General features: G+C 43.0%; 2 protein-coding genes across 15 annotated transcripts in view; both read right to left on the bottom strand.

Moving 5' to 3' along the window:
• Positions 1-1248: 1248 nt before the first annotated feature.
• Positions 1249-6649, bottom strand: LOC146497449 (la-related protein 6-like). The gene is made up of 3 exons (XM_085142132.1): positions 2653-6649; positions 2397-2583; positions 1249-2280 (listed from the first exon to the last, which is right to left on the bottom strand). Exons 1-3 carry the CDS (start codon positions 2667-2669, stop codon positions 1339-1341), a joined length of 1146 nt encoding a protein of 381 aa, XP_084998258.1. The 5' UTR covers positions 2670-6649; the 3' UTR covers positions 1249-1338.
• Positions 6650-6797: 148 nt separating this feature from the next.
• Positions 6798-17512, bottom strand: part of LOC146497447 (receptor-type tyrosine-protein phosphatase F) — a 162425-nt gene continuing 151710 nt past the window's right edge. For all 14 annotated transcript variants that reach the window (XM_085142113.1, XM_085142115.1, XM_085142120.1 and 11 more), the window contains 8 exons: positions 17213-17367; positions 16457-16742; positions 14998-15176; positions 10939-11065; positions 9885-10010; positions 8682-8836; positions 8431-8566; positions 6798-7794 (listed from right to left, as the gene is read on the bottom strand). In XM_085142113.1, coding sequence (XP_084998239.1) covers positions 7726-7794; positions 8431-8566; positions 8682-8836; positions 9885-10010; positions 10939-11065; positions 14998-15176; positions 16457-16742; positions 17213-17367 — 1233 coding nt within the window. In that variant the 3' untranslated portion in view covers positions 6798-7725. The remainder of the gene's footprint in view (positions 7795-8430; positions 8567-8681; positions 8837-9884; positions 10011-10938; positions 11066-14997; positions 15177-16456; positions 16743-17212; positions 17368-17512) is intronic.

Genomic DNA, 17512 nt, shown 5'->3' with positions numbered 1-17512 from the left:
GAAGAATGGAAAAAAGAAAACATCTTTTCATTACAGTCGGCAGGTGCAAAATATTATTATTACACTAACTTATTTAACAGACATCTCAATAACTGGCCTGAACAGCCTATGTAAAGACATAATGACTTCCACCTAGCAGGGAATATTGTGCTTTTCCAGCCTCAAAAAGGAGCTATCGGCACACAGAGATTTCCTAACATCGGACAGAAACATGCCTACTCTGTACATATTGTTCACAGATGTGTAAAGTTTTCATAGACCTGCCTCAGCTGCAGTATAAACCCAACAGCTGTTAATTGCTAAATCAAGGCAGATACAGTACGAGTGAAAGGCTTGATCTGTATACACGAAAACGTCTCGCTCAAAAAGTTACGATTACATTAGTCACGAAGACAGTCTGACACATGAGAATACTCGAGGGGGGGGGCACATAGCATGTTTCCAATTTCAATATGATAGAATTCCATACACGTTGTGATTGAATCTTTTCCACTAGGCGTGGATAAGTGAAGAAACACATTTTGTTTAGTTTTGGGCAAGATTTTAAGGAAGCCCTCAATCAGTAACACTATAAACAGACCATTCCAGTTGAGGTGTCATTAGAAAGGCTGGAAATAAGGCACAAATGTTGCTACTACGCACGTCTTGCACAAGACGTGGTTTGATGATTGGACAAGTAACCTTTCGCCAAATGTCATCTCGGCGAGTGGAAAACTGCTTTTTAGAGAACCAAAATCTAAACAGAAAACGATGCACTCAGACAATGAGGGCCTTTTATGAGTGTTTCGTGTTGAAAGACAAGCCTTCTGTCTAAGGAAAGCGGTAAAAAGGTAAATCCATCCCTGCCAGAGAACAAATATACAATACAATTTGCAGTTGTGAGCAGACAGGCTGAGGCCCCAGAGGTGCAGAGGCCACTCAGGTTTCAAAAGAGGTGTGTACAGACTCTGAGACACTTTTATTCCAGCTCTTAAAATCCTGAGTTTGGGTTAAAATTTTAAACTTCCTGCTAAAATGTATTCAGTTCAATTTAGTTTTATTCATATAGCACCAAATCACAATAACAAGGATTCAAGGTGCTTTGTATTGTAAGGTAAAGACCCTGAAATGTACTGATTTCAATGTATATGCTGCGTTTGCAGTGTGTGAACAAGTGTGAACGTGGTTAAATGCTGCCCCCATTTGTCAGTGGTTTATAACTACACACCACCCCGAATGAACAAGGTCTTAACAATCAAGATGCAAACATTTAAAGAGCGTGTGCTGTTTATTGCAAAGCAAATATTTTTGCTTCTCAGCTTTTAATTCAAACATTTTTTTTAAATAAATCTGTTACTGTCACTTTTTCCAAGGGAGATCGAGCAGTTCCCGGTGCCTCACTCTGAGCTGAAAACCACTGGTGCCATCAGGGCCAAAGGGCTGACGTATTACCCTCTGAATCGAGCTGGGTGCGTTCGGGTGCCCGGTCTCTTTGCGGTTCAATTCAAGGGCCGCTAATTTACGCTTGAGCACCCACGGACTCTGGGAAATTTCTTTATCGCAGTCTCCAGAGTTCCACATCATCCTACTGTCACTATGATTCCAACCAGGGAAGGACTGGCCATTGCAGCTGCTGGAAATCGGGTCAACATTCTGCGGTGCAGGGTTATCCGTGGACGCGTTTGGCTGATGTGTTTCTGGAGGTTCGTCAAAAAACGCAGTGGGTGAAGAATTCTCCTGCTGGACTAAGTTCTCTGGGATTTCAGGCAGATTTTCCTCCTTCTCGGGAAGGATTTGGCTTGCTTCTTCTGGGGATTCGTCCTCAGTGATGTGATGTATTGACTGGAATCCCATAGGTACAACACACATGCCCTTCCCATTAGACTTCTCCTCTTCTGCTTTCAGGGCACTGTAGGCCTTACGAACGGTCTCTAAACTGTCAAACTTGATCACCGCACATAAGTGCTGGCCAAGCTCCTTGTGACGTTTCCCGTAGCACTGCATGTCTGCGGGAAGCTCCCTTCCAGGTGGCACAATCTGGAATGAAGTCACTCTGCCGTAAATGCTGAACTTTTGGAGCACATTCTCAGCAGGCTCCGGGCCTCGGGCTGCACCGTCGTCACTGCTTTGCTCCTTGGAAAAGTTCCAAGCGAGGAGGTGCTTGCTGGTGGGGGAACACATCAGCCATTTGGGAAGCGGCTCTATGCGCCTCACTTTGGTGGACTCATCATTCACCTCCAGAATCTCTGAGTACAATGCTCCCACCAGAGTCATGTACCAGTTTTTGGTCAGGGTCCTTATCTGCAGCAAACACAGGCAACCTCAGCTTTGTTCGTATTTTACTGGATTGTTTTCATTCAAACTGCTGGAATGTAAACACCACAGAAAGCACACCAAATGTTTTTTGTGTTTTGTACCTTTTTCAAAGAAGTGAGAAGCTTGAGACTGACGAAACCCTGCTTGTTCTTCTGCACATGTTTGAGCAGGAAGCCGTCCTCTGCCAGGTGGCTGTCAGAGAAGAGCTCCTCCAAATGGGTTTTGATCTTCAAACACAGCATCTCACCTTCACAGTCATCTTCACTTTGGAAGCGCAGTTGATCAAATCTGTGACAAATGATTCATAATCAGCAAGCAACTTCAAGAGAAACATTTGTCATTTTTAGATTTCCTTACCTAATCAGATCGCTCATGGTGTGTCGTAAGGATTATGATAGCAGAGCAATAAACTGTTGTCTTTGCTATTTCCTTGGAAATTAAAGGCAGCTGTAACTAACACGGAATCAAGCAACTGTTCATATGACCACAACAACCTCATTTGGTTTCTAAGGAATCCAAAAACAACATTTTGTAAAATGCTATAGCTGAAATTCCACATTACAAATTTAACTTCCACCAGCAACAACAACACATTTAAAAACAAAGACAGCAAAAAAACCTCAAACAAAACAAAATCCCAAAATGAAACAAAAAAAAAAAAACCATCATGAGGACAAACTGTTTGTTGCTATAAAAAATATCACCAGGGCTACAATTAAGGGCCACTGTGCACAACAAAAAAAACAGCAGTTAATCAGTATTACTATCAGCACTTAAATCATTAGAGATGTGAATTTAAAGCAGTTAAAAGTGCACAATCAAATCAAAAGGAAAATTATGATGCCGTCTGACTTTCAAAAAACAAGACAGATACAGCAGCACATTACAAACAGCAACAAAAATGATCCTTTAAATCCATGCTCGTGTGCTTTTGTCTTAAGCTCATTCATCCTTTTTAGCGTGGGCCTGCTACTACACGCTGAAAGCAACAACAGATCCATCACTCGCACGAGAAGGTTTATTTCCATGTTTTAGTCAACAAACTTGATTAATTATAAATATAAAACCCTTTGCAGGCTGTTCTTCAGCTCCACTCACCCCCCCGGCCCCCCGTCTTATTGTTATGAGGCATCAGCAGGTGGTGATTTAGCAGTCTGTGTGGGCTTCTAGTGAGGAGGGGAAAAGGAGATGTCGGGGTGTTCCGAGCACATCCGCTGACACGGATATAAACTGGATATACACACGTGTGTTAAGATTACAAAGTGTTAGCTTGAAATTGTCTGCACTGTGTAAAAGTTCGAAACTTCAACAACCGCTTCATCAAAACTCATCATTATTCAAATACGAGTGACAGCAGCATTTCCATGACAACAGGAGCAAACAACCACCAAACTGTTATTAGGTCTTGGGTAAAAAAAAAATCACTCCCTCAGTGACTCATTTCCTGTATCCCTCCAAGGTATGCAGCAAATTGAGCTTTCAGGCACTGATGAATCAATGTGATCTTGAATCATCACTGACACTCAGATGTGTTGCACCTCTGATTGCAAACAGAAGAACCTATTCGTGACATGGACACTCGTTTTTTCCTCCACTACGAAGGAAAACAATACTTGTAAAGGTGGAAAGGGTAAATGCAGAGTTCTAGACGGAATAAATAGAGGGTTTTACCACACTGAAGCACAAGTAAACAATTGCTGATCATTCCCAATCGGACCGGTTAAGGTGGACAGAAACAGACCAATAGAAAAATGTGACGATCCATTTGAACAGAGCACTCCAAACCAGCAGTAAACAGCAGTTCCTCCACTGGCCGCCTGAGGCTCCCTCCAAAAGCCCCCGGGGAAATCAAACCCTCTTGACTGTTGTGCTGGGATGTCAAACTTCTGAGCAAAAGTAGTTTTAATTTCAACATGTTTTTCCATTTTTCTTCTGCTTATCCGATTCAGGGTTGCAGGGGTGCTGGAGCCCATCCCAGCTGTCAAGGGGTGAGATGCAGGTTACACCCTGGACAGGTCACCAGTCTGTCGCAGGGTTAATACAGAGAGATAGACAACTATTCACACACACACCTATGGGCAGTGTAGAACCACAAAGTAACCTAACCCCATGCATGTGTTTAGAATATGGGAGGAAGCTGGAGTACCCACAAGGAAGGTCACACGGACACAGGGAGAAAGGCTCCAGGCTGGATTCAAACCCAGGACTTTGTTGCTGTAAGGGGACAGTGTCAAAAACCTAACAGTGTGTCTTCTCCTTAAAAACTCCCGTTTACACTTTTTTAAAGATTGAAAGTTTTTATATTTATGCCAACAGAGACTGTAGCTGTGTGCTAGCCCTCTCCTCTGCTAATTTGACAGTGAAATGTGTTTGAGGCGTTGGTCTGTTTTCATGGAATTAAAACAACATGGCCTGCGCTATGTAGCTCATTTTGCTAACAGCACGTCCAAGAAGTTTCTCAAATTTCTATGAGTAAAGTACTAGTATTTTACATTATTTGGCACTAATAACCAGCTTCTGTCTGTGAGTGAACCAAGGTGCTAAACAGGGTTACTAGTGGTCATGGCTAAAACGACGCTAGAGTTGAGGCTTCTCAAGGAGTTACTGGTCATGTCCTACTTTTATGAACAGTTTATGCTACAAATCAGACGAACAATACACAGTTAATGTGAAAATTTGCTAAACACTGAATGACTACTCTCATATAACATTTATTCACTAGTCGTCACTAAAATGGGCTTTGGACAGTTAATAATGATCATTTTGTCATTCGCACTTCACTGCAGCTGTTAAAGTCAGTAAAATGTGGCACATTGAAATGTAAAGCCAAATATACATACATAAAAAAATACATTTTACAAGAGGAAGATAAGACATTATACGTATAAATGAAAAGTCTGAATTTGAGCTCATGTGCTTTTATACGGGTGGTGTTCACTCCACAGCAACAGAAGCAAGGATATCACAGCCCTGCCCACTTCAATCCAGCACCCTCCTCTGCTTCAAACCAAAGAAGAACAAATCAAGCGTTCTCTAATGTGAAATGAACCACATATTTAAACACTTATGGAAGCCTTGAGTTGTGCTTATTTTGCCTTAGACGGTGTACAAAGGTGTAATCAGAAGCTGATTAAGAAATTAAGAAAACTTTTCTTTCCAAAGGTGTGGGGGGAGATTAAAAACTAAAAAGTACTAAGGGGCTGGCATCTTTCAAAAGTCAGAGACTCTCCCCACCACTCCACAAACACACTTTTAGAAATACTTCAACACAAAGGAAACTCAATTAACTGCAACTATAGCAGCCATGCATCACAAAACAGTTGTGAGCGACCACATGCTCAGTGGGCGATAAGCAGGCACGGTCACAGGTGTCTCTTTGAGCGTGAGGTAAAGAGCATCTTGTAAGATGTAAACTTTCCACTTTTAGTAAGAAACAAAGGATCACAGGCCAGTCTTTGTACAAAAACCCAATTATGTAACTTTATTAACATCAATGTTTGTTTTTTTTTATCATCAACAGTTTCTTTTGAAATTCCAGTTCTTTATCAACAAATAGAAAACAGACTGTGTACAACAGATCGAACCCCTACAGCACTAAGCATTCACAAGGTAAAAATGAACATTTGTTTTTTTTTGCCAGCGTTTTCAAGTCCCCCCACCCCACTCCCTCCCATTCCTCCCACCACCACACTTAGGCCTTCTGGATCTGAAGCTCCCCTCCTGCAGTTTGTGTGGGAGAAGCTGTGTGCTTGAGCAGTGCGATGCCCGTGGCGAGTGAGGAGTCGTCCATTTGATGGGGTCGGGGTGTGTGTTGGGGGGGTTTTGTGCTGTTTTTCCTCATTCGGGCGAACAACCGGCTGTCAAAGTTACTATGGTAGTACAGTAGATACAACGGGTGTTTCCATTAATACACACGCTAGGACAGCAGGCTCTCTGCGGTGTCTCTAGGTAGATCAGCAGAATTTATCCTTTTTAACAATATACTTTTGAAGCTGTGTATATATCTATGTGTAATTGTACATATATATAATCAATCATATATATATATATATATATATATATATATATATATATATATATATATATATATATATATATATTTATAGTTCTATTTCTGTATAAAATAATATCAGTCCAAAGGGCTGAGTCTTTTTCCCTCTGGTAGGAATGGTTGATTCTGTACAGGTACCAACGCTGATGGCTCTGCTCCTCAGCCCATATGAACCACTTCCGCTCCCGTCCGGTCTGTGTGGTTCCACTCCAGCAAACCGAGGTTAATGGTGAGTGAGGAGATGGGAGGGACTTGAAGAGCATCTATGTTCAGAGAGCGGAAGTTTATATTCTGTCGCCTACCCTTTGGGTATAAAAGTTTGTCTTTCCTCAGGTAAGTTCTCCTCAGTGGAGTATGAAGGCCTCAATGCCATAGGCTTCTGATGAAAAAAAAACAACAACAAAACAACCCAAAAGAAAACAGGAAAAAAGAAAAAAAAAACAACAACCCAAAAACCGTACAAATAATGTGCTTTCCATTTCTGTACAACTCTGATTTAGTCTCTTGTTAGATATTTCACTTGTGTTTTTAGCTAGCTACCACGTTTACAAGACAACTACAGCAAGTCTGTGCTCTGAAATCAATTTTCTCAGTTGATTTTTTTTTTTCCGTACACTTGAAACGGCAAGTGAAAAGGCAAAATTTGAGCTATTGAACTGAGTAAGACCAAAAACGTTTATGACACATAAAATGATAAAAACAACAATGTGATGTGACAAAAAAACATCTGAGAGCAGCTCAGAGAACAGTGGTCCTCCTGTATTAGTACCTAGGAACATGTTAAAAACACATGTCCCCTCTGCTAAAGTACCCTATAAATGATTATGAAAATAATGCATACCCGAGGCTGCTGGGCAGTTTAAGACAGAAGAAATGCATGATATTAAAACGATTATTAAAAACAACCCCCCAAAAAATGTATACGAAACAATAACGTTTGACAAAATGAATCATAAAAACACAATAAAAACAACAACAACAAAAAAATGAAAATGCTCTCTTTGTGCTACCAGTAGCCTTTGACAATCAGGGAGGATTGGCTTCGGCGGAGCAGAGAGGCGAGCTGCCAGTCTGCGCCGTCGGGTCTGTACAAGAGTTGTCATAGTTGTCAATAGTCACTGTAATGTTTTATTATTTTAAAGCAAAAAAATCTCAGGTGGTTGGTTAACTCGGCGTGTATCTCTGTGATTGGATAAAAACCGTCAACGGGTCAGCAAGCTCATCCCTTTCTCCGCCCCTCCGGTAGCTGCGAGGGGACAGGGTTTGTAGCGGGGTGGAGGCGGGGACTGGGGGGGATCAAGTGATTGGATGGCGGCTGAGATGGGACACTTGGCACACTCCTGAGAGGTCTGACCGGGGAAGGTGCTCGGTGGGAGTGGTTACGTTGCATAGTGGTCAAAGCTCCCCAGGTACTCCAGTGCTGCCCTGTAGCACAGCTGGTACTGGTCCTGAAGAAGAAGGAAGAAGACGGTGAAAAAGTTGTCATCAATCTTCCTGCTGTTAAATATAATGACTGGTCTCATCCAGCCAACAAAATATTCATTAACTTGGTTTAAAGCAGCATTTCTTGTAATCTGCATTTATAAAGGTTTCTTCTAAACAAAGCTTTAAAAAGCAGGCCAGAGGTTTTCTCTAAACTAGCTGTAGTACTTTCGAGTATTTACACTAGAGGTGCTACAATGTTTTTCCTTTTCTTTTTATATCTTAAAAAGACATTTTTATATCATAAACCTTAAAAGGTTTATGAACTCATTTGAATTCACACCATGTCTTTTTCCCTCTAATATCCTTTGTTATGTAACGTATTTATGATTTCTTCACTTGAAGAGAATCTGACGCAGGGCTGCTTTGATAGCATTAGTTGAATTTGCTGTGGGATTTCTTACCCCCCTCCCCTCCTCCCAACAACCTTTTTTTTTTGATTAAAGGAGGATTTGTTAGTAAGTCTTTGCTTTTATGGCACCAAAATGAAAAGGGACACTTCAGATTGCACAGAGTTTAAATCAGAGAAATATACAACGCTGACTTTCAAACGCCGTCTGGTCACTGCGGGAACAATCGCCTGATCAGTACATCGCCCTTACCTCTGTCTGCACCATGGCAGGCCGCTGGGTGCGAAGCGTCTTTACTGTCTGGAAGAGGTCAACCACACCTTCGTACCTCATCCTCTCTAGCACGATGCTGAGGGTGATGAAGACTCCGGTCCTGCCCACCCCGGCACTAGCAAACACACACACACAGACACTGTTACTACACCTGCTGTCTAAATATTCTAAATATGCAGAAATTTAAATCGTGGTGGGAGCAGAGCCCAACGCACAGTCGTTCTCCTCACCTGCAGTGTACAGTGATTGGTCCGTCCTGTCCAAACTGTTCCTTGGTTTTGTGCACCTGTCCAATGAAATCTATGAAGCCTTCTCCAGTTTTTGGCACTCCTTGCTCTGGCCAGTCGGTGAACTGGAACTGGCGGATTGTTCTGGACTGGCCATCCTGAGGGGGGAGCAGATATGGAGCTTCAGAGAGAAGTTTCATTTAAAAGAGAGACCCGATAGCTCTCTGCTGTACTCTGGAGTGGGCGCTTCACAGATCTCGCTGTGCTTTGAACTCAAAAGGGGGGAAAAATAAACAACAACCCAGCAGAGGGTTTCATGTCGAGGTTTATGAGTATCCTGTTGGCTGTCACTGCAGCCATCTGATCATTAAATATCTACCTCAGACGCAGTATGAATAAAGCTGACCACCTGGATCACAGTGACAGATTTGTGGCAGCGTAGTGTCAGAATTATGCGGAGTAAATGAGCACATTTCTAAACATATAATTTGTTCAACCTTTGTTTATACAGGATCGCAGAAGGGACCATAAAATGTGGCTCACAAAGCGAAAACATACATATAGACAAATATTCAGGTCTGCAAACTGCAGAGAGGAACATATATTTATACACACACACACACACACCCATATAAAAGAAAGAGTGGATGTGGGATTAGAGTGTTGCTGTGCTGGGAGCCTTCAGATGACAGTAAAGTATATTTATAGCTCATTGAAACTACTGCATCACAGGGAGTTGCAGTACTGGCCCTCAGGGATTGAAGGCTATGCTTTTCATGTATTTTCACAGCGATCGTGAAACACACATGCGCCGGCGTGCACGCGCACATACAACACACGCTCACATCTAGAAGCACAAAAAAACGCGCACGATTCATAGCACAAGCACGCTGATGCTAAATCCGGGTGAAAATGTTTGATGGCGCATTCACTTGATGTCAGCCTGTCAGGAAAAATAACACAGAGCGCGTGCTGATCATCTCTACCTTGAAATTACAGTCGGTATAATTCTTAACACTTAGCGTGAATGTCAGCGTTCGGATGAAAACCTAAAATTAAGATGGATTTTTGGTTGGACGGCTGTATTTGTGGAAAATGCCAATGAACCTCCCCACCTCCACTGCCTCGAAGACATGTACGTAGATATATTCGAGTCCACACACACGTGGGCACATCTGCAGCGTTTCACACACAGAGTGAACTCACCCTGGCATCTGTGACTTTGAACTCTCTGAGGATATACTGAGGCATGTTGTACTCAGCCATCGGATCCACCACAAAGTACTGGTACCTGGCTGACCGCTCTGCTGGCCAGTACTGATGACACTTCTCCTACAAGAGAAAAAGAGAAGTTTTCAGCTTTCAGCTCTTAAATTTAAACAACCTTTCTCCATTAGGGGAAAAATGACTGCTCCGATTTGTTATTGGTATGTTTTTAGGACGGGTTACTGTACGTCATTAATCATTTGGAGTCATGAGAACGGCTCTGCTTACAAAGGAAAATCCTGATAGACTAATCTGTGGTTCTGAAATATTACCTGATTCGTCTTAGGTGGCAAAATATTTACATAATTTGTTTGTGTTCTTAACTACAGCGATGATTTGCATGAGAGCTTTTTTCATCAGCTGTGATTACGGCTGAGAGGGTGATAAAAGCTGTAAAATGCAGTTGAGTGCTGTCAGAATCACCTGCATAATCACAGAACCGCTCACAGTAAGATATTATGGATTTAATCAAATTGCTGCCAAGATGAGTGCCCCATTTTTTTTCCCTGTAAGGAATGTGACTGATGATCTGAGAGATTTATTCGCCATTTCGCTGAAAGTGAAGTTTAGACAATATGATTTTTATGCTGTACCCTTAAAATTTGGAGGCAACACTTGGTTATTTTAACTTGTCATTACAACTGAAAAGAACCAACTTTGCACTGTTTAAAGGTTAAGAAACAAAAAAACCTCCAAAACAGTCTAACAGTACCTCTTTGAGGGGGCAGTATGCCATGATGGAGCCTGACTTGCGGTTTCCCCCCGTATCCAGCCTTTGTGTTACGCTAAGTGTTCCCTGAGTGCAGCTTTACAGTCTATACTTCGCAGGCATATAATTCAGAGAGAGGATGCGCATCCTAAAACTAAAATCTAAGTCTCAAAAGTAGTGACGGCGTTAGACAATTTGGAGTTCAACCCTTGAAAGAAGAAACGAGCTCACAATGCCCACGTATAGACACTGTCGTCTCATTTTTAGTCTGCGCTCGCGTCTTACCCGTCCCATCTCTCGTAGCTTGGTGAGCATGACAACAATGGTGGAGTTGTGCTCCCACAGCATCCTCCAGAAGTCTTCAGTGGTTTCAGCCAGCGGGCCCTGCGTGGCCAGGTAGGCTTTCTGCTGTCTGAAGATGCAAATCCACACAGAGGAGGCGAAGAGTAAAGATCACACATAATAATTATGAATTTTATGGTGCTTTTACAACTGGCATTAAGAAGCACATCCCAAAGCAATAACCAGAAAGGATTAAATGATTAAAGAAGAGCTGTGGCTGCAGAGTGGTTAGCAAAGGAATTATTCCCACTGTGCTTCCAGAAAATTACGTCTGACAAAGTCCTTGAATACTCAGACATAAACTTATTGAAATGAAACTTAAAGGGCAGAAAAACAAAAACCCAACACATTTGCATGACATTTACAGTATATACACAATGTGATATTTAGTAAAGGTAAACAAAAGCAGCTTGAAGCTGTTTAGCTGGGTATTTCAGATCCTGTTTGCAGGCTTTGTATACGCTGAAAGTGTGACAATGTCAACAAGACATTTCCTGCATATTTACTGTACATGGTAAATAATTGATGGCAGCTATCCTCATTCTTGAGTAATCTAAGCCTGTAGATCCTCTGACCCCCTCTTTCCTCTTTGAAACACAGACTTAGAGAGAGAGAGAGAGGCAGCACTTGATATGCTCACAAAACGAGAGATGAGCTCATCCACTGAGGTGCCAGAGCTGTGCTGGTGTCCTACGTGACTTTGGTCCAGCTGAGCAGTTTGTTTTGTCAAACAGCAGGTGGCAGCAGTGCGCCGATCAACAGAGAGCAGTCTCTGAGTAATCCAACACACAAACCCAAGCAGAAGAATGCATGTGCGCACACACTCTCACATGTTTGCAACACATGCAAACTGGCATCCAGGTGTAGGCATTTTTGGGTGCAGAAGTTCTGCAAGTATATTCACATGCAGACACACGCACGCTGAGCCATGGCTGAACAGCTAATGAAGGTGCTGCAGGCAAAGCGCTAATGTGGAACTGGGAGATTAGAATGTACTCTGGGCCTCGCTCACACAAACACAGAAACAACAGATTGGGGGAGAAGAGATGACATACAGAGAGGGGGAGGCAAAAAGAGTGAGGAATCAAATTAAAAAGATGAAAACGGGGGGGAAGAAAGCGCAAACTATACAGCAGAGATGTGCAAAGTACTGAGAGGATGTTGAGATGAGATGAAAGAGTGAATGCAGCTCTCTCCAGCTGGTCATCAGAGTGCAATGTAGGACTCGCTGCCGAGGACGAGGAGGGTGGAAGGAAGAGAACAGAAGAGAGGAGGCAGGGGGAGAGGAAAAGGAAGAAAAGCAGGAAAGGGGGATTTGAGAGCAGCAGAGGAAGAAAGGGAAGCAAAGAAAAAGCAGAGCTAAGCAGGGGATGAATACTAAAATTTAAATTGATAGGGTGGACCCCTCTAACCCTCCCATAAAATGGCCCCTAACCAAAACAAAAACAATTCAAAGTGTATCACACAATAACAACTTCGCTGCACAGTGTCCCAATGAGCGCACAGCCAAACAGCACAAAGCACTCTCTGCATCATCCCACATGACTGCAGTGCTTCAGGACATAGTGTTTCATTTCAACCTCATTACAATGCTAAAACTCCAGCCCGCATCGGAGCATATCCAGGGCTTGTGCCCCTGATAGCATAGCTGGAATCAATGGCTCGCCTCTCATTAGCTTAGCATATTATTGGCTTTTCTTGAAGGCGCTGGGGTGAAGGGCACTGGAGGCCCCTGTTTAGTTTTTATTTATGCCCGCGTTTAAAAGCAGCTTAATTACACAGTGCCGCTGGTGCACACAACAGGTCCCCACCCGGATGTCTGTCTCTGCCATGGTGTTTGGATGGAAAAATTAAGATGGCGAGTGGGAGAAAAGGGTGGGAGGAGATAGAGAGAGACAGGGAGAGGGGGAAAGAAGTGCAAAGGAGACAGATTAGGGAGGAGAGCAGAGAGAGACACAGATAGAAAGGGGTAAAAATAAAGAAGGTAAAAGACAGAGACGGGCGGGGAAAATAGAAGAGAGAGAAGAAAAAGGCAGGGAGGGTTTTAGAAAACGCACTTCATTACAATACTCTCTTGCTGCAATTATGCCATTTACACAGCAACAATGGAGGGTCTGCCTCTGTGGAGCACCTTCTCATTAATAACAGGACTGAAGATGGGGGCAGGGGAGGGGGAGGGGGATTTGGGAGGTGGGAGTTGACATGTTGTCTCAGTCACAGCCCCCATATGGACTAAATGACATTTCATGCTACCTGACTCTATCCGCTTTACTTCCACCATAGAGGAGCCATCTCTGCCCATGCTTGTATAGATATAAAACAGAGAGGCACCTTTTCATCTTCCTTCCTCTAGGAAGCAATTTGGACTCACAGAGCTCACGGGGACAGCAGCAGAAGCCTCAATATAAAGGCAGCAGTGGCTTACTGAATGAAAGTCACATTGACATAGCCGGGAGTAATTCTTATAGCTGAAACTGCCCACTGCTGCCTCATCTTCCAATCCCCTCCCATACGTTTTATCCACTCCATTGTGCCTTCCTATGGTATTCTTTACACCTGTAACAATGCCAAAAAAAAGAGAAAGAAGGCTGCAGGCCTGCTACATGCAGTATAGTCCAGAAAAGTATCAGCATAGCGATGCATTGCTTTGCTGTTTTAAGCCGGGACTCAAGGACACTGAATTGGAGCATGGCTGCAGAAGAGTGTTTACATCCACGCTGGATGAATCATACTGGAATGAAAACCTCCAAGTCAGGAGACAGAGGCTAACTAGAAAGGTTAACAAAAAAGTAATTATTGTATTTAATATTTGCTTGCAAGTCCCGCTCTATCAATGTCTGCCTGAGTTCTAGTACTCATTAACATTGGCAGACACTTCCCTAGTGATGCTCTGCCAGCTCTGTACAGCATTCATCTTCATTTTCTGCCTTCAGTCTGACCCTGTGTATAAAAAGGGTCTAAAAGCCTTTTACTGTTACCACAAATTAGATGTGAACACCCTCAAACAACCACAAATGGTTTGCCTGGTGTTATTTTGTACTCTCTTAATGTTTATGAATCCACTGACAGAAACAAAACCAACAATTTCTTAATTGCACTAGTTTTGCATCTGTTGCCGAAGCCTGATACAGTTCATTTTTTAATGCATTACATAATTTGTTTTTGTCTAAAAACTGTTAAAAACACATCAACCTTTGAAATGTCTCTTAATTACGATTAGCATTCAAATTGTAGTTTATTTAGAGCCAATCCCAAATACAGGCAGGGGCGCCAACAAGGGGGGCCGAGGGGGGCACAAGAGAGAGGAAGACACCCTACAATAAGTTGATTAACTTGTTATTTATTCCAGCATATATAATTTCTGGCATTGCTATTGTGTCACTCTGTATGTCCCTCACGATTTCCCATCGTCACCCCCTCCCCTCTCACACACACACAGACAGAAGGTTGGTGGCACACCGTGTGACACCCCAATATTCTTAGTGGCCCTAATATGCCATAACCCATACAGGGCTGTCCAAACTAGCAGTATGAACAAGCAGTGAAAGCCTACACACAGCCTGTCTACAGATAATAAACAGGGATGGTGATGCGCAGTGGTGAATTTTGGGAAACACTCATAAGGACACTTCAAAGACAGCGTGGGAAACTCTTCTATTACTTGGTGCTGTTTGTATTTGGGGATACCAACAGTATCTGAATAAATTACCCCATAAATTCTCCACTTAATCCTGTTAGTTTTCCTTAAAGTAATGTTTGAAACAAGGCTTACATTTTGTTTTAATACAATTTGCTTTTGCAGTAGGAACAAACAGGCTTGGAATTGTGAGTCAAAGACACTGCAGTATTTGTAGTGAAGTTAGTGGATGAGTGGTGCTTAGCTGGTTTGGATTTGTTGACAGAAAAACACAATAACGCCACACTCGCCTTTTACAGCAAGCGCAAGATCAGCTGTTTAAATTCACAGCCGCTCAGATCTCGAAGATGAAGTCCTTTACTGACCTGTAGCCATCGATGCAGCTGGCGTTGATATAGTCTGAGCCCTCGACACCTCGGATGGGCTGCAGGCAGACACGCGTGGATTCGAAAGGCATGATGTTCACCAGGCGGTTCTTGAACTTGTTGCAGGGCAAGTTGGCGCTGATAAAGCGTGACGTGTGGGCTTTGGAGTTGGCCAGTCTCTGTTTAAGAAACAGTGGGAAGAAACCAGGCAGGGAAAGAGATAGAGAGAAAGAAATCAGTCAAGTAAATAAACAAGGATGCCTCTCTATCCATAGTTTCTTTTGATTGGATACCCCTACCAAGTAAAAGGTTTAAAGAGCAGGTGGGCAGGGTTACATTGCTCGCAGCCAGAATTATGTGTTTAAGATGACCATAACAGGGATATCTGCTCTCTTTGACAGAGTACCAAGAGTTAAAAAGAAAACTGTTTACAGGAGTCTGAAGCACAACTCGCCACATTTACTATGAGCATTAACCACTTTAAGGAAAAAGCATAACAGGTCCACTCAAAAGTTTACTCCTAACTAGAGATGGTCTGATTCAGAAATCTGCTGTCTGCAGTAGACTGTCTCCCATAGCGTCCCAGAGCTTGCTTGAAGGACTGTAGGCGTGACATGCTCAGTGCTGGCAGTGGACAGAGCACAGATGGACAGCATAGGAGCGTGTATGCCCAGTTATCGTACTCCAGGAGAATTTGTGCACGTGCGCGTGCGATGTGGCCAGACTGTGTGGGCATGGAGGCTGTGGCCCCCACGTACGCCACAATCATTCTCTCACTCTTTCATTCTCTGTTGTTGGCAAGAGTGTAGATGCTATTATCACTTCAAACAGAATGGATCATGGTCATAAGAGGGCTAATGGCAGAGCCGCGCTGGGAGGAGAGTGCGTAATAACATCACAGTCAATGGCTATTGACAGAAGGTGTGCGCGTGTGACTGCGACCTTGAGCACCAGCTGTGTGTATGTGCGAGAGTCAGTCATTTTGTAACTCTCCATGTGTATGTGTGCTCATGTGTTGGTGTTTATGGGTGCTTGTTCTTGTACATTTGTCCCTGAAACATGTGTTGGTCTGTATGCAGTGATGCTGCCGTGCAAACGGCTGTGATGTCTCAGCGCTGATGTCACTGGTTCAAAAAAAAGAAAAAAAGAAAAGAAATTCTTGTGCAGTGGCCGATTGGGGGAATTAATTACTTGTGACACCGACACAGATTTTGCAGCTGCAATCTGTTGCACCTTTGACAAGATTCCACCATAAAAGTAGCAGGTTTCGTTAATGTGAGGAAAAACAGGGAGAATGGTAACTTTATTTTGTAACTTTTGTTATTTATTACCACTTCCTGTGCAGCAATCCATTGACTTTTACACGCTCTTGATCAGTGAAAGTTGTTCTTTAAGATTAAAGTTAAATATGCTTATGTAATTATGAAAGAAATTTCTTTGATGTGTGTGCGTCAATCACCTTGAACTCCAGCTCCATAGCGGTGACCGTCTCTCCAGGTGCGGGCTGGGTGAGTTTCTGGATGTGGGCGTACAGGTTGCGGGCTGGCACCTCGGTGTTGCCACAGGTAGCGGCCTCCAGTAGGGCTTCATGAATAAAGATGTACTGGTCCTCAGTCTGGACCATATAGTTCCTCTGGGCACGCATGCACGTCACATGGCCGTATATGTCTACAGATTTCTCGTGCTTCATGCGCTCCAGCATGGCATCGATCACAATGAAGCAGCCAGTCCTGCCCACGCCCGCGCTGACGGAGAGAAACGGAAAAATTAATATGTTTTCCTGTTTGTACAGACGATCATCATGCGGTGGAAAGACATCATTAACACAAAAAACAAACATGCAGGAGGACTGTAGATTATAGTAAGATTCGCGGTTCTTTAATGTTCTCTCTACACTTGACAGCTGAAAACTCAGCATCTTATCATCTGGGGTTAGTTGTTTTACACCTGCTAACAGTAACAAATTACTGGGGCAAATTAATATATCATTACACTATAATAATACCATCAGCAAATTAATATCAGTGTCCACAAGAACAACATTTTATCATCTCTGTTGCAAATGATGTCCTTTACAGAGCAGATTCATAACTCCCGTTGTTACAAGTACTTCCATTAAATATATTTTAATGGTATTTCAGTTTTTAGTATGTATTTATTATTCTGTTTGATTAATGCACTACTAAAAACACAGCTTGTTTCTTCATGTTCCCACCTGCAGTGGACCACCATGGGCCCTGCATCTGGAGGATTGCAGGCTTTTACCCGCCGAAGGAAGGCCAGGATCGGTGTGGGATACTCGGGCACCCCGTGGTCTGGCCAGGCCATGAACTGGAACTGTCTCACCTCCCTCTTTTCACTGGAGCCATTCTGTGGGTGAATCAGTTTAGTCAATAAAACAGGAAGCCTAGTGGGAGATCCTGGCATGGTAAAGTGTAACTGGCCCCTTTAAAGTAAGACATTGTCATCTTTAATAAGTAAAGGTCATGCTGTTTTTTTTCATGTGATTCATCAT

This window comes from Neolamprologus multifasciatus, chromosome 18, assembly GCF_963576455.1.
Source record: "Neolamprologus multifasciatus chromosome 18, fNeoMul1.2, whole genome shotgun sequence".
NCBI classification, from domain to species: Eukaryota; Metazoa; Chordata; class Actinopteri; order Cichliformes; family Cichlidae; genus Neolamprologus; species Neolamprologus multifasciatus.
This window is presented reverse-complemented; position numbering and strand designations above follow the sequence as displayed.

Excerpts from the sequence above, each read along its gene's own strand:
- LOC146497449 (XM_085142132.1), bottom strand. Across the intron at positions 2,281-2,396 it reads TTCTCACTTCTTTGAAAAAG|ATAAGGACCCTGACCAAAAA; the intron begins GTACAAAACACA and ends TGTTTGCTGCAG.